The 13,267-nt window shown below is 40.3% G+C and overlaps 3 protein-coding genes across 6 annotated transcripts; all 3 read right to left on the reverse strand.

Annotated features, from left to right (window-relative positions):
- Positions 1 to 2,341: 2,341 nt before the first annotated feature.
- LOC115020923 (trypsin-1-like) lies at positions 2,342 to 3,633 on the reverse strand. 3 transcript variants are annotated; one of them, XM_029451000.1, is made up of 6 exons: positions 3,594 to 3,633; positions 3,272 to 3,422; positions 2,922 to 3,167; positions 2,685 to 2,826; positions 2,485 to 2,586; positions 2,342 to 2,389 (listed from the first exon to the last, which is right to left on the reverse strand). In XM_029451000.1, exons 1-6 carry the CDS (start codon positions 3,631 to 3,633, stop codon positions 2,342 to 2,344), a joined length of 729 nt encoding a protein of 242 aa, XP_029306860.1. The 3 variants fall into 3 exon arrangements, with proteins under 3 accessions (XP_029306860.1, XP_029306859.1, XP_029306861.1); XM_029450999.1 differs by having other exon boundaries at positions 2,685 to 2,818; positions 2,917 to 3,167; XM_029451001.1 differs by having other exon boundaries at positions 2,685 to 2,811; positions 2,913 to 3,167.
- A 2,551-nt stretch (positions 3,634 to 6,184) lies between these two features.
- LOC115020924 (trypsin-1-like) lies at positions 6,185 to 7,671 on the reverse strand. The gene is made up of 6 exons (XM_029451003.1): positions 7,628 to 7,671; positions 7,264 to 7,414; positions 6,887 to 7,137; positions 6,660 to 6,796; positions 6,457 to 6,555; positions 6,185 to 6,332 (listed from the first exon to the last, which is right to left on the reverse strand). Exons 1-6 carry the CDS (start codon positions 7,665 to 7,667, stop codon positions 6,285 to 6,287), a joined length of 726 nt encoding a protein of 241 aa, XP_029306863.1. The 5' UTR covers positions 7,668 to 7,671; the 3' UTR covers positions 6,185 to 6,284.
- Positions 7,672 to 11,079: 3,408 nt separating this feature from the next.
- Positions 11,080 to 12,490, reverse strand: LOC115020921 (trypsin-1-like). Of its 2 annotated transcripts, XM_029450998.1 has the most exons (7): positions 12,389 to 12,490; positions 12,130 to 12,280; positions 11,767 to 12,021; positions 11,728 to 11,736; positions 11,527 to 11,653; positions 11,303 to 11,404; positions 11,080 to 11,200 (listed from the first exon to the last, which is right to left on the reverse strand). In XM_029450998.1, exons 1-7 carry the CDS (start codon positions 12,426 to 12,428, stop codon positions 11,153 to 11,155), a joined length of 732 nt encoding a protein of 243 aa, XP_029306858.1. In that variant the 5' UTR covers positions 12,429 to 12,490; the 3' UTR covers positions 11,080 to 11,152. The 2 variants fall into 2 exon arrangements, with proteins under 2 accessions (XP_029306858.1, XP_029306857.1); XM_029450997.1 differs by lacking the exon at positions 11,728 to 11,736 and having other exon boundaries at positions 11,527 to 11,663; positions 11,771 to 12,021.
- Between the last annotated feature and the right edge of the window lie 777 nt (positions 12,491 to 13,267).

Genomic DNA, 13,267 nt, shown 5'->3' on the forward strand with positions numbered 1-13,267 from the left:
CTGCTGTGCGACAGTTCCGCTAAATGCACTGGAAACAATGAAAACCACAGAAGACGTCTCAAGATCGTTATTCTGATTAATAATAAGAAGTGATAGATTTCACTTGGGTATCTTTATAAGTTTGTGATGTTGTTTGTTTGGATTATTATTATTATTGTTATTATTATTATTATTATTATTATTATTATTATTATTATTATTATTATTATTATTATTATTATTATTATTATTATTATATACTAAGGTGTTCAGTTTACAATTTAACTGTTTATGGCTCCATTTTCTTTTTTTAGATACATTTTATTTCAGTAATTCCTCATTTCCACAACATCATTTCTTATTAAAATGTTGTTTTGTTTAATCAGAATTGTTTTGTTTTGGTAAATTGTTTTGTGTTTACATAACATAACCTGATAGACCTAGGCACCGATTGGTAGAGTGCACTGTGTATAGGTTGCACTGTGAGAGTTTTCATCTTAAAAATTCAAATCCTCACCACTAATGTAGAAAATAAAAGATAATAACAAAGTAGAGAATGAAGATGTTGCTGCTGTGAGACTTGATGTATATGTGCATGCTGAAAATATGGGTACTGATTTGAATGTTTTTTAATTATCTTTATTTGTATTATTATTCAGTGGGTTTTATTTGTAATCTTATGTTATGCATATCTATGTATTTTATTATATAATTTTTTGTATCTTGTCTTGAATTGTATTCTAAGTTTTTTTTTCCATCTTATTTTCATTAATTTGGCATTCTATCATTTTCTTTATGTTCATTCTATGTCAATTTCCTCTTATTGTGAAACACTTTGTTCTGCATTCCTTGTATGAAAGATGCTATAGATATAAAGTGTATTATTCTAACTGCAATGGCCTCAATGTATTATAATACGTTGAAGCAATGCGTATGCACAAAGCTGATGGCATTTTATGCCAGCTGGTGCTGATTACCTGTTTCCCTGCTGCAATTTGACTGGCTATTTTCCAAGTACCTTTGTCAATATTGGCTCATAGTTGACAGAAGTTCTCAGTAAAGTCGTCATGAATGTTGTGGATTATTGTCTATAAAAACTTTTTGAAGAAAAACATGAGATTAAACACTTCGGTGCCAACCGAGAGAGAGAGAGAGAGAGAGAGAGAGAGAGAGAGAGAGAGAGAGAGAGAGAGAGAGAGAGAGAGAGAGAGAGAGAGACAGAGACAGAGACGAGACAGAGAGAGAGACAGACAGAGAGAGAGATAGGAGAAGCAGAGAGAGAAGAGAGAGACAGAGAGAGAGAAAGACAGATATAGACCGAAGATATAGAGAGAGAGAGAGAGAGAGACAGAGAGAGAGAGAGACAGAGAGACAGACAGAGAAGAGACACGAGACATAGCGAGAGATAGAGATATAGAGAATATAGAGATAGAGAGAGAGAGATAGATAGATAGGAGACCAGTGAGAGAGCGACAGACAGAGAGAGAGAGAGAAGAGAGACAGATAGAGAGAGACAGACAGAGAGAGAGACGAGAGAGATAGAGACAGAGATATAGACCGTCAGAGAGATAGAGAGAGAGAGAGAGATAGAGAGATAGACAGAGATATATAGAGAGAGAGCCAGACAGATAGAGAGAGAGAGCACACGACGAGAGAGAGACAGACATGAGATAGAGACAGAGAAGAGAGACAGACATCGAGATACAGCATACAAAGATAGAGACCGGATAAGAGAGAGAGGAGAGAGAGAGGAGAGAGAGAGTCAGAGATAGAGACAGAGACAGATGACAGAGAGAGAGACATATATACAGAAATAGATATAGATAGACGAAGAGAGACTACAGAGAGATAGAGAGAGAGAGACAAGAATATCAAAGAGACAGAAGAGAGTATAGATAGAGACAAGAGAGAAGAAGAGATAAGACAGAGATAGAGAGAAGAGAGAGAAGAGAGAGATACAATAATAAAAGAGAGATAGAGATATATAAGAGAGAATCGATATACATATAGAAGAAGATAGATTGATAACCAGACTAAAGATAGGCTAAGAATAAAAGAATAGAGATAGAAGACAATATAAGATACAGAGATAGAAGTATAGACAATACAAGAGATATATATATATATAATATATAAAAGAGTATATCTCATTTATATCACTCCATATAGAGATATATATATACATATAAGACTACTAGATATATATAATACATAGATTGATAATATATATAAGATGCAATATATAACAGAGAGAGACAAATCGATGTGTTACTCTTGTTTTTATTTCAGTCTTCATTTCATTGACGCAGGGTGTTGCAGTATAGAAACCGGCAGCTGTAGCAGACATGGTGTTGGACTGGACTCAGTAAGAGGCCATGGTGCTCTGCAGCCAGTCTGTGAAAATGCAGGTCTGATGCAAGAGAGAGGAAAAAGTAATATTGAAAACGTTATGTTACTGCAGGCTTTGAGAAAACGTCTGTGTCATAAAAAACTAGAAATAAATACCTTGGCGTAGACACCGGGGTGGTTCTTCTCTGCACATCCAAAGCCCCAGGACACAACACCTTGCAGCTCACCGTCACACACAACAGGACCACCAGAGTCGCCCTGAGAGTGGGGGAGCAGTTCTTTTATATAGTTGGCCTATATGAAGGTTATACAAGTCATAAACACATAGTTCACTTTGCAACAGCAGAGATGCATACCTGACAGGAGTCTTTGCCTCCCTCCAGGTATCCAGCACAGAACATGGCCTCGGTGAGCATCCCGGGGTACGACTTGTCACAGTCCTCCTCAGACAGGATGGGGACATCCAGGCACTGCAGCTTGTTACTATCCGCTGTTGAGATGCATAATCAGAGACACATTGACAAATGAATGATGGACACATGGAGAGGGAACAACAGAAGCCCTGTATGGAGATTGTTTGATACTCACAGGAGCTCATAGTCACACCCCATCCAGAGACGGTGCACGTGATGCCAGCGGGGGCGCAACTCGTGGGCAGAGCCACCGGCTGCACGTACCGGTTGATGGTGGCAGGTTTGCTCAGCTTGATCAGCATGATGTCATTGTTAACCAGCCAGGACTCGTAGTTGGGATGAGGGATCACACGTTCAGCAGAAATGATCTGTTCATTTCCGTCCATGAACCAACGGTTGTGATCACCGAGGACGATGTCCATGTTGCTGGAGGAGAGGTAGAGGTTGCGAGTGAGACGGAGAGAGTAACGGGAATGGTGATTTGTGAGAGATTAATTATTTGTAGCGTAGATGTTTTGAGGAGCACCCACGATTTATAGCAGTGAGCAGCAGACACCACCCAGTTCTCGTTGACCAGGGAGCCGCCGCAGAAGTGGTAGCCAGAGTTCAGAGACACCTGATGGGGCTGGGAGTGAGGCGTACACTCGCGCCCTCCAACAATTTTGTCATCCTCAGTGGCAACTGAAAAAAGAAGTATTTATTTATCTGCAAAGAATAAACATCTTGGGTCATAGATTTTCTTTGGCAGATCATTAATCCACTATGTGAAAGGAATAGGATTCCCCTCATTTAATATATTCAGCCATTGTTTCTAAATGTTGATGCTTTATTCTAAATGTGGTCCGTACTTACACACAGCTCCGAGGAGCAGAGCAAACACCACAGACCTCATGATTGGTTGATGCCAGGTGGACTTTCCTGGACCCATGCCTGGTTTTTATTGCGTGCTTGAACCTATGCCATCTGTTGAGACACACCCTTGGCTGCTGACCAATCAAAACCCTTCAAATAGTGCTGATGGGAATAGTTTGCCAACATGGGACATCCAATCACAAACAGCCCTGATTGGTGTTTCCACCCAATGGAAGAACCAAGGTATTAACCCTATGGGTGACCTGTATTAGAAATGATCTAGTTCTCTTAAGAATTACAGACTTGTGCGATGAATCTCTTTACAAATGCAGAGAAGTTGAAAGACAAAACATAAATGCCTCCTCATTGGAGTTTACAGATGTGCATGAGAGGATTGGTCGGGTCAACAAATCTCAAATGACCCAGGGAACTTGCTCTATAAAAGACGGACTTTGCCTGATGCAGTTTAAAGTTTATACTTTTCAAATTCTTAACTGAATAAAAGAGATATCTATGCAACATGCTGAGATGAGCAGTCTAACAGACTCAGCCCGTCCTGTCTTGTAATACCACGTGTTCCTCTAGAGGTGATAGTGAGTCACTGTAGCGCCAGTCTGCCTTCAGTACAGAGGGAGAAGAAGTGCACGCTACACACAGATATCTAAGCCCCACGAGTTTCAGCTTTTTTTGGTCAAATTTTGCGTATTCTTGCCGACTGACTGACTGACTGGAGTACAAAACACACAGCAAATATATAAACACTAGAATAGAGAGAGATGTATAGCTAAAGAATACATGCATACAATATAAATACATGCAACACATTACGTATGCAGTCCCTCCAGTGAAGCTGTGGATCACAGAACTAGCTGACACATTAAACTTAGAGAGAATTGGGTTTAATTTAAATTATAAACTGAAGACATTTTTAAAAAGATGGCCACCATTTATTGATCGTTTTCCAGAACACTCAAGTTCAACACAAACTCAAGTGGAGCAGGTCAGGTGGATGAATCTGTGTAATCATTTGAATCAGTTCCTTATTCTGTACACATGTCAGGGCTTTTGCACAATTGCTTCAATTATTTGAAAACAAAAGCAGACTTTTGCTCAGTTCTGTCACAAAAATGCTTCTTGAAACTGTTTTATTTTTAACTTTGCTCCGATTTTGCACTGATCTGGTGTGAGTACAGTACTTTTACATCTTGTAATCAGCACCCTGACCTTCACTCTGCACAGCTGGAGCTTCTCTCACAGGGTGACTCACTGAGCAAATGAAAACTGCAGGAAAAGCGGCTCCTATGTAGAACATCCATCCATCGTTTACCGCTTATCCGGGGTCGGGTCGCGGGGGCAGCAGCTCCAGTATGGAACCCCAGACTTCCCTTCTCCGGGCCACATCCTCCAGCTCCGACTGGGGGATCCCGAGGCGTTCCCAGTGAGGAGATATAATCTCTCCACTGAGTCCTGGGTCTTCCCCGGGGTCTCCTCCCAGCTGTACCTGGAACACCTCCCTATAATCTATATAGGAATGATCTTCCTCTCAGTTTAGTTTGTAAATGCACGGTGATGTGTCACATCATGAGAGCAATATCGTCAAAGGGAACAATGAGTTGGAGAAAATACTTAATACATCAACTAATAAAACAATGAAAAATACATTACAATAATAAAAAAAACAAATTAAATTGAGATGATAAAAACAGTAATCACTAAAATACAGCAAACAGATATGTGTCACATTCAGGGAGATGCTTTCTTTGACCCAGTTTATGACACAGTCACATATTGTGCCGCTAAATATGCTACCAAATCAATTCCACAGTATCCTGCTCTGATATGATTACACTCTTACTTTTGACGGAACATCTGAGTCTGTATTTTTATCAGCTCAATCTCAGCTTCAGATTTCTATCAGGGAAACGATTTTCTGCTACTTCATCTTCTCTCACAATTATATAGATAACTACAGTGCTGTTATCGTATCGGTTTATCTATTTCATTCCTCTGCAGGGGGAGTTTGCTCCATAAATAAATCTTAACTTGACGTGACTCCCTCATGTGTTGTGCAGAGCTGATTATATTTAATAAAGGTTATTCTGATTAAAACAAGTTTATACATAAGTGATTATTATCTTAAAATCAGAATGCATGCTACTGGAAAACATAACATTGAGTAAAAGAAATGGTGGGGACAAAAGTAGTGCCAACATTTAGCTTTAATTATGTATGTAATGCACATAAAGGACATTTAAAAGGATATGAGCTGGTACTTATTAACAGAATTAACGTGTTATGTAACAAATGCCCAATGATTAAGACTCTACTGCACTGGACACAACATGTATTGGTGTTGTATTATATTCTATATAAGTGTTGCATGCAACACATTTTGGTTACTTCAACACGTGGATGTGTATTTATACACAACAGAAGTAATTGCTTTGTTTTTTACTGTATCCTGAAGAGCAGTTAACAGGTTAACATCTTTGTGTAATGAAGTTATATTTGAAAGTATGGTGATGAAGATATGATGGAGGAAAACACAGGCAACAAACTGAGGGAAACATCATTTGCAAGTCGAGGTGGAGGACTTTATTGACTGCTCATCGTTAAAAACTCAACAACAATCCTGGAGTTAGAATGATGGAAGAAAGGCAGCACAGTGAGATGGGGGTCGCAGGGTCAGACTTAATAGCTGGCCATGGTGCTCTCCAGCCAGGCGTTGAAGAGGCAGACCTGTGAGTGGAGACAGAGAGAGGTTTGTTAGCAAGACAGCTAATAGCACATATGGTTCACTTGTGAAATGTAGACTTCATATACAGCAGCCACATTATGTATTATAGATATCTTTCAGGCTTACCTTGGCGTAGACACCGGGGTTGTTCCTCTCAGCACATCCGTAGCCCCAGGACACAACACCCTGCAGCTCACCGTTGCACACGACGGGTCCACCAGGAGTCTCCCTGAGAGAGAATGTATATGTGAAGAACATTCACAATATTCTGGATTCTAACATGCACTGGTCTAGGACGAGGACCCCTGCAGACTCTTCTTGTTACATACCTGGCAAGAGTCCTTGCCTCCCTCCAGGTATCCAGCGCAGAACATGGCATCAGTGATCATGCCGGGGTAGGAGTTATCACAGTCTCTGTGAGACAGGATGGGGATGTTCAGGCACTGCAGCTTGTCTCCGTCGTCCACTAAAAGGTAAGGGTTGAAAGTTTAGAATAACTCAAATGAAAAGAAAACATTGTGTAACTTCTAGCTGTTAACATGCAGATGTTACTCACTGGAGCTCATGGTGTTGCCCCAGCCGGAGACGGTGCACATGGTGCCAGCGGGAGCACAGCTGCTGGGCAGAGCCACAGGCTGCACGTACTGGTTGAGGGTGGCGGGCTTGCTCAGCTTGATCAGCATGATGTCATTGTTGATGTTGTAGGAGGTGTAGTTGGGGTGACGGATGACACGGGAGGAGCTGATGAACTGCTCGTTTCCCTCGGTGACCCTGATGTGGTGCTCTCCCATACGCACCTGCACGCGGCTAAAAACAATTGGAAAACATGGGATTAGTGACAAAACACACACAAATGATCAAATGTTAATCTGCACCCCCCTCAGGTAACCAAGTCAGACCTAGAACCCTGAAAAACAAGAGGGCTGTGCTTACGATTTGTAGCAGTGAGCAGCGGACACAACCCAGTTCTCGTTGACCAGGGAGCCTCCACAGAAGTGGTAGCCAGAGTTCAGAGACACCTGATGGGGCTGGGAGTAGGGCTTGCACTCATACCCTCCGACGATCTTGTCGTCCTCCGTGGCAACTGAAAACACACAGGAGGCCAAATAGTCAGAAACCAAGTTTTGTAGTCAAACCCCAAAGTGTGCATTAATATTTAGAGTTCTGAGGGTGGTCAGAGATCAATCAGCTGTTCTGTAATTCAAACCCTGGCTTTATGCAGATGCTGTGATTGTTCTGCACTAAGTTCTGGGATAAAGTCCCACAGACATCTGCAGGATGAGAACTTCACACTCACAAGCAGCTCCGATGAGCAGAAGGAAGACCAGAGACCTCATGATTGCTGTGTGATCCGGTTGATGATAGACTTCCCCTGGAGCCCTGGTTTATATCCACAGTCAGGAGAGCTGCCCTGCTGTCCGCACCTCCTCATTGGTCAGCGAGGAGCCAATCTCTGTCGCAGGACGTTGGGGTCAGGTGATTCGCTTCCAGAATAACGTAAATTTGGAAAATGTTAAAGCAGAGTATGGTTAAGGATAATGTTATGTATGTCTTCATTTAATATCTAATATCTACAATGTGTGAGTTTTGTTTGTAGGCGCTCAAGAGAAGACAGTGCAGTACAAACGACTAAAAGATAACACTTCTGTGCAGTTCATGAGATGCAGGAACTGTGTTGAAATACAGTGATGGTCAAACAGTTTCTAAACTTTATATTACTCTATTTATTTTGAGAGAAAACGTATATCTTTTTTATTCCACTTCATTTATCTAACAGCTGGAGTTTCTCTGCAGAAATGTGGTTTTAGTCGCCAAATAAATGATCCAGCGCCAAAACGTGATTCATTGCTGTTAAGCAGTATATGGAGTTTGACTTAACACTTCGTCCAACACATCTCGATATAAAACCATCAATAATTAAACTGCAAGTCTGCAAGGGAACAATTCTTCACAATAAGTGTTTCTGCTACTTCTTTTCTTTTTACTTAAATATTTGAATGCAAGTTTTTCAGCGGATATTTAACTTGGTACTTTGGTAAAGGTTTGAATCCACTAAACATTGGCTCCTGTTTCTTTAGTCAGATTGCACAGGTACACAAGTCACCTCTATATTTAGATGTGTGTGAATACAGTATCTCACAGCTGTGGGTTTCTCAGCATCTGTTACATAAAAACTAAATTCAGATACGAGGGGGTGAGGCTGCGTTAAAAAACCCCCGAATTATATTATTTGAAATAAGGAAGTTTTAATAAATAGGTAGAAAGCAGTGTTTGAAGAAGTCGTTCCTCTATTAGAAGTAAAAGTTCTGCATTTTAATGTACTTAAAATATGAAAAGTAAAAAAGGTACTCATTATCCAGAGTATTAGATTATGATACCTTTGTGCAAAAGTTACTTTTGTTGTGAGACAAATTCTTTATTTTGCTTGTTAGTGCATAGAGACTTTATGTGCATCCCAGAATAGCTTGCACAACATGCATCTGGTTTATCAGACACACAACTGAAAACACCTGAGTGGGTCTGCACAGCCTTTAATCTGTAAACATGCTAAATAAGTAGTAAGTAATGTATGCAAAATAAAAGTAATCTAGTAACTATACCGGTCAAATAAATGTAATAAATTAAAAAGTGCGATATTGGTGTTTAAAATGTATAAAGTATAAAGTGCATCAACATTGTACTGAAGTACAGTATTTGAGTAAATGTACTTAAGTTACATTCCACCACTGGTAGAAGCACTTTGCAACAGGACAATGTAATATCTTATATTTTATACATATTAAAAACATTAATTAGTTAATAACTTTTATTTTACCAGGATAGGTCTCATTGAGATTAAAAATCTCTTCTTCAAGAGCGTCCTGGTCGAGATATGTAGCAGCACACAATCACAGCATTGCTGAAGCTCAGAGAGAGCAGCTCTCTGAGCTTCAGCTCAGTTCTGCAGATGGTTCCAGGCAGCAGCGTAACTAAACGCCCTTTTCCCAAGTTCAGTACGGACAAGAAAGAAACAAGTCCTCGGAGCGAAGCCGATACGGTCCACTACATTTCCGACTAAAGTAGATCCTTAGGTATTGTGGAAGAGCACCAAGAATAGCTTTATAAATAAGGATGTGCCCGTGTTTCAGTCTACGGGTGGGCAGACCATCCAACACGAGCATATAAGGTGCAGTAGTGCGTCAGGGTTTTGAGGTTTGTTATGAATCTGCCCCGTGGTCGACGGTATCCAGAGAGCTGAGGCACTGAGACGATGCATTCATATAAACACCATCTCCATAGTCCAGCACAGAGACGTTGCAGAGACTCATCTCTTTCTGGCCTCCAAAGAAAAACAGGAGATCATCATGACCTTCGTCTGTCCAGCATTTAAAACAAGTTTCAAATCACACAAGTTACATTGTACAATGTTAAAAGCAGTCTGGAGCTCACAAAGAGCCTGATGTGGGGAGGATGCAGAGCAGTAAATTACTGTGTCATCAGCATAAAAATGGATTAAGATTATTTATATAAATGATAAATAACAATGGTCCTACAACCGATCCCTGTGGCACACCCTTGGATACATTAAGAGAACTAGAAGTTCTGTCTTTGTGACACTAAGTTATGATCCACTGTATCAAAAGCCTTGGATAAGTCAATACAAAGTGCTGCACAATGTTCTCTGTTGTCTGAAGAAATGTATAAAATCATTTACTACTATTAAGGCGGCTGATGTAGTGCTGTGTTTTTTCGTAAAACCAGATTGAAGGTCAGATAAAATATTATTAGTCGTTAAAAAGTCCTTTAGTTGTTGACTTACCAAAGACTCAAGCTCTTTATGTAAGACAGTTTGGAGATGGGTCTGTAGTTGTTTAGGAGGGTGGGGTCACCTCCTTTCACCAGTGGGAGAACAAAAGCAGATTTCCAAATAAGGGGAATTTCGTTTGTCTCCAGGGATAGATTGAAAAGATAGGCCAGGAGCAATTTGGAGCAGCAGGGATCCTTAGACAGTCAGATACAGTCAAGTGCGCAGCTAATAGAGCCAGGAATTAGTTCTTCCCTTCAAGATGAGAAGGAAATTGTACCTATCGAGATCAAATGGGGTGGTGGAGTGGTCTAGTGGTACGCATTACGAACAAAACACTAGAAGGTTGTACTCAGGTACTTAACCCTGAGTTGCTCCAGGGAGACTGTCTCTGTACTTACATTACATTACAGGTCATTTAGCAGTCGCTCTTATCCAGAGCGACTTACATGGCACTAAGTACGGGGACATCCTCCCTGGAGCACCTCAGGGTTAAGTACCTTGCTCAGTGGTACACTCGTGGCAGCCTGGTATTGAACTCCTGACCTCCTAGTGTTTTGTTTGGAAGGCTAGACCACTAGACCACCAATTAGTTCAATTAGTTAGTTCAATGTAAGTTGTGTAAGTTGCTCTGGATAAGAGCGTCTGCTAAATGACCTGTGATGTAATAATCTATGACATTTTATTGCTGTTCTGCTGCGATAAGAGCAACAAATCTCTTTTATATACTGATGCAAGAAATAGTGAAGTGATTATTAACTGAGAAATAATATTTCTGTCTGTCATGAACATTTTAATATTCATATATTCTATTAATATTAATTTCGTTTTGCATCTTTATTTACTTTCCCGTTCTAGAGGAGTCATCTGTATTTGTTTCTATCAAGGAAAATATATTTAATAGAAGGAAAATTATAATTGCAAAGAAAAACCAAAGATTAATTTCAAACACTTTAATTTATTTTTCACTCCAGCAAAAACAAAGTTGATTTAGACAGTGGGTAATGTGCGTCTGATGTGGAGGCTTCAATGGTGGAGTTAATAGCTGGCCATTGTGTTGCGCAGCCACTCAGTCTGCACACACACCTGAAAAGGAAAAGATGTCAGTCAGTTTGTTGCAGTGAAACATGTATGTAGACATTAAGGTGGGTGCACGTTATACTTTTAGTTGAAGCAGTGAAATGTTACCTTGGCGTAGACACCAGGGTGGTTCTTCTCTGCACATCCGTAGCCCCAGGACACAACGCCTTGCAGCTCACCGTTACACACGACGGGTCCACCAGAGTCTCCCTGAGAGAGACAATTCTCACAATGTGAAGCGTTGTAATCCTGTAACTAACCGTGGCATGTCATGGCACATTTCAACTAGAGAGGAGTGACACATGTAGTGATAGTAAATCAGAGATGCACACCTGACAGGAGTCCTTGCCTCCTTCCAGGTATCCAGCACAGAACATGGTGTGGTCGACCATGTTGGGGTAGGAAGCGTTACAGTCCTCATCAGACAGGATGGGGATGTCCACACACTGCAGCCTGTGGCTGTCAGCAGCTGCAGCAAGACAACAAGTGGGAGGTGTACAGTGGGGATGGATCCTTGGAGAGTTTTTCTTTACACATATGTTCTAATTTTGTCTGAAATGACAGTTTTGTACTCACTGGAGCTCATGGTGTTGCCCCAGCCGGAGACGGTGCACATGGTGCCAGCGGCGGCGCAGCTGGTGGGCAGAGCCACAGGCTGCAGGTACTGGCTGAGGGTGGCGGGCTCGCTCAGCTTGATCAGCATGACGTCATTCTCAAGGGTGTAGCGGTTAAAGAAGGGGTGTGTAATGATATGGGAGGAGCTAATGAACTGCTCGCTGCCCTCAGTGACTCCGATGTGGTGCTCTCCCATACGCACCTCAATACGACTGAGAGAGACAGAAGATGGTGATGGATGGATGCTAGTTGTTTTACATGTTTGCACGTTTATTATTACTCCATCAGTTGAATATGTTTGGCCTAAAAAGTGTGCTTACGACTTGGAGCAGTGAGCTGCGGACACAACCCAGTTCTCGCTGACCAGGGAGCCTCCACAGAAGTGGTACCCAGCGTTCAGAGACACCTGATGGGGCTGGGAGTAGGGCTTGCACTCATACCCTCCGACGATCTTGTCGTCTTCAGCGGCAACTGAAAACAGATGTAAGAGAGAAACAACTAGTTATTAGTTTGCTCCAGTACCATAAATATACAAAAAGTGCATGATGCATGAAAGGCTGCACTAGAAGTACTACTCACAAGCAGCTCCAATGAGCAGAACGAAGACCAGGCACCTCATCGCTGCAGTGTGTGTGATCCAGTCGGTTCCACTTCAATCCATGTTTTATATCTACTCCAAGCTGCCGGATTGGTCCAATAATTGCCAATCAAAATGAAAGAAAACAAAAGTCATTGACCCCCAGATGCAGGTTGTTGATTTCAGGCGGTTGAGCCATAAATAGAAGACCAACAGGCATGTGATCCAATAATATTATCCAACAATGATATCTGGAACAGCTGGATTATTCACAGTGCATTGAGTCAAGGCCGACTCACTGATCAGAACTACAGTCAAGATACAATCTAAGAGTACATGAAACTTTCACAAGCCTGGCACATAATGAGCGAATATTTTATAATGAAATTAATCCGTTTAGACATAAAATAAATATAATAATATTAATAATAAATAATATTAATAATAAATAATAAATAATAAATAATAATAAATAATGAATAATAAATAATAAATAATAAATAATAAATAATAAATAATAAATAATAAATAATAAATAATAAATAATAAATAAATACAAATTGTATGTTCAATTTACTGTACTGCAGAAATAACACTGTAGTCCAATGCTTTTTCTAATCGTTGTTTGACTATAAGATTATCTTATTTTTTATTTTTTTTGTATTTATCTTTTGTATTTAATTATTTTTTCGTATTTTTGTTTTGTTTTGTTTTTTTATTTGTTTTATTTTTTTATTCATTTATTGTTATTATTATTTTATTATTTATTAGCATTTCACTGAGCCAACGCCAGGGACACTACAATTCTTCATTTAACTTTCTTTCTGCAAGTTTACAATTGGCTGTATATAATATCAGTAAAAACTCATATCGATCGAACT

This window comes from Cottoperca gobio, chromosome 16 (genome assembly GCF_900634415.1).
Source record: "Cottoperca gobio chromosome 16, fCotGob3.1, whole genome shotgun sequence".
NCBI lineage: Eukaryota > Metazoa > Chordata > Actinopteri > Perciformes > Bovichtidae > Cottoperca > Cottoperca gobio.

Excerpts from the sequence above, each read along its gene's own strand:
- LOC115020923 (XM_029451000.1), bottom strand. The coding sequence starts at position 3,633 with ATGAGGTCTGTGGTGTTTGCTCTGCTCCTCGGAGCTGTGT. Across the intron at positions 2,827-2,921 it reads GGATGGGGTGTGACTATGAG|CTCAACAGCGGATAGTAACA; the intron begins CTCCTGTGAGTA and ends CTGATTATGCAT. Across the intron at positions 2,390-2,484 it reads ACCCCGGTGTCTACGCCAAG|ACCTGCATTTTCACAGACTG; the intron begins GTATTTATTTCT and ends CTCTTGCATCAG.
- LOC115020921 (XM_029450998.1), bottom strand. The coding sequence starts at position 12,428 with ATGAGGTGCCTGGTCTTCGTTCTGCTCATTGGAGCTGCTT. Across the intron at positions 11,405-11,526 it reads GAGGCAAGGACTCCTGTCAG|GGAGACTCTGGTGGACCCGT; the intron begins GTGTGCATCTCT and ends TGTCTCTCTCAG. Across the intron at positions 11,201-11,302 it reads ACCCTGGTGTCTACGCCAAG|GTGTGTGTGCAGACTGAGTG; the intron begins GTAACATTTCAC and ends TTTCCTTTTCAG.
- LOC115020924 (XM_029451003.1), bottom strand. The coding sequence starts at position 7,667 with ATGAGGTCTCTGGTCTTCCTTCTGCTCATCGGAGCTGCTT. Across the intron at positions 7,415-7,627 it reads TCTGCTCATCGGAGCTGCTT|TTGCCACGGAGGACGACAAG; the intron begins GTGAGTGTGAAG and ends GTGTGTTTTCAG. Across the intron at positions 6,797-6,886 it reads GGGCAACACCATGAGCTCCA|TGGACGACGGAGACAAGCTG; the intron begins GTGAGTAACATC and ends CTTACCTTTTAG.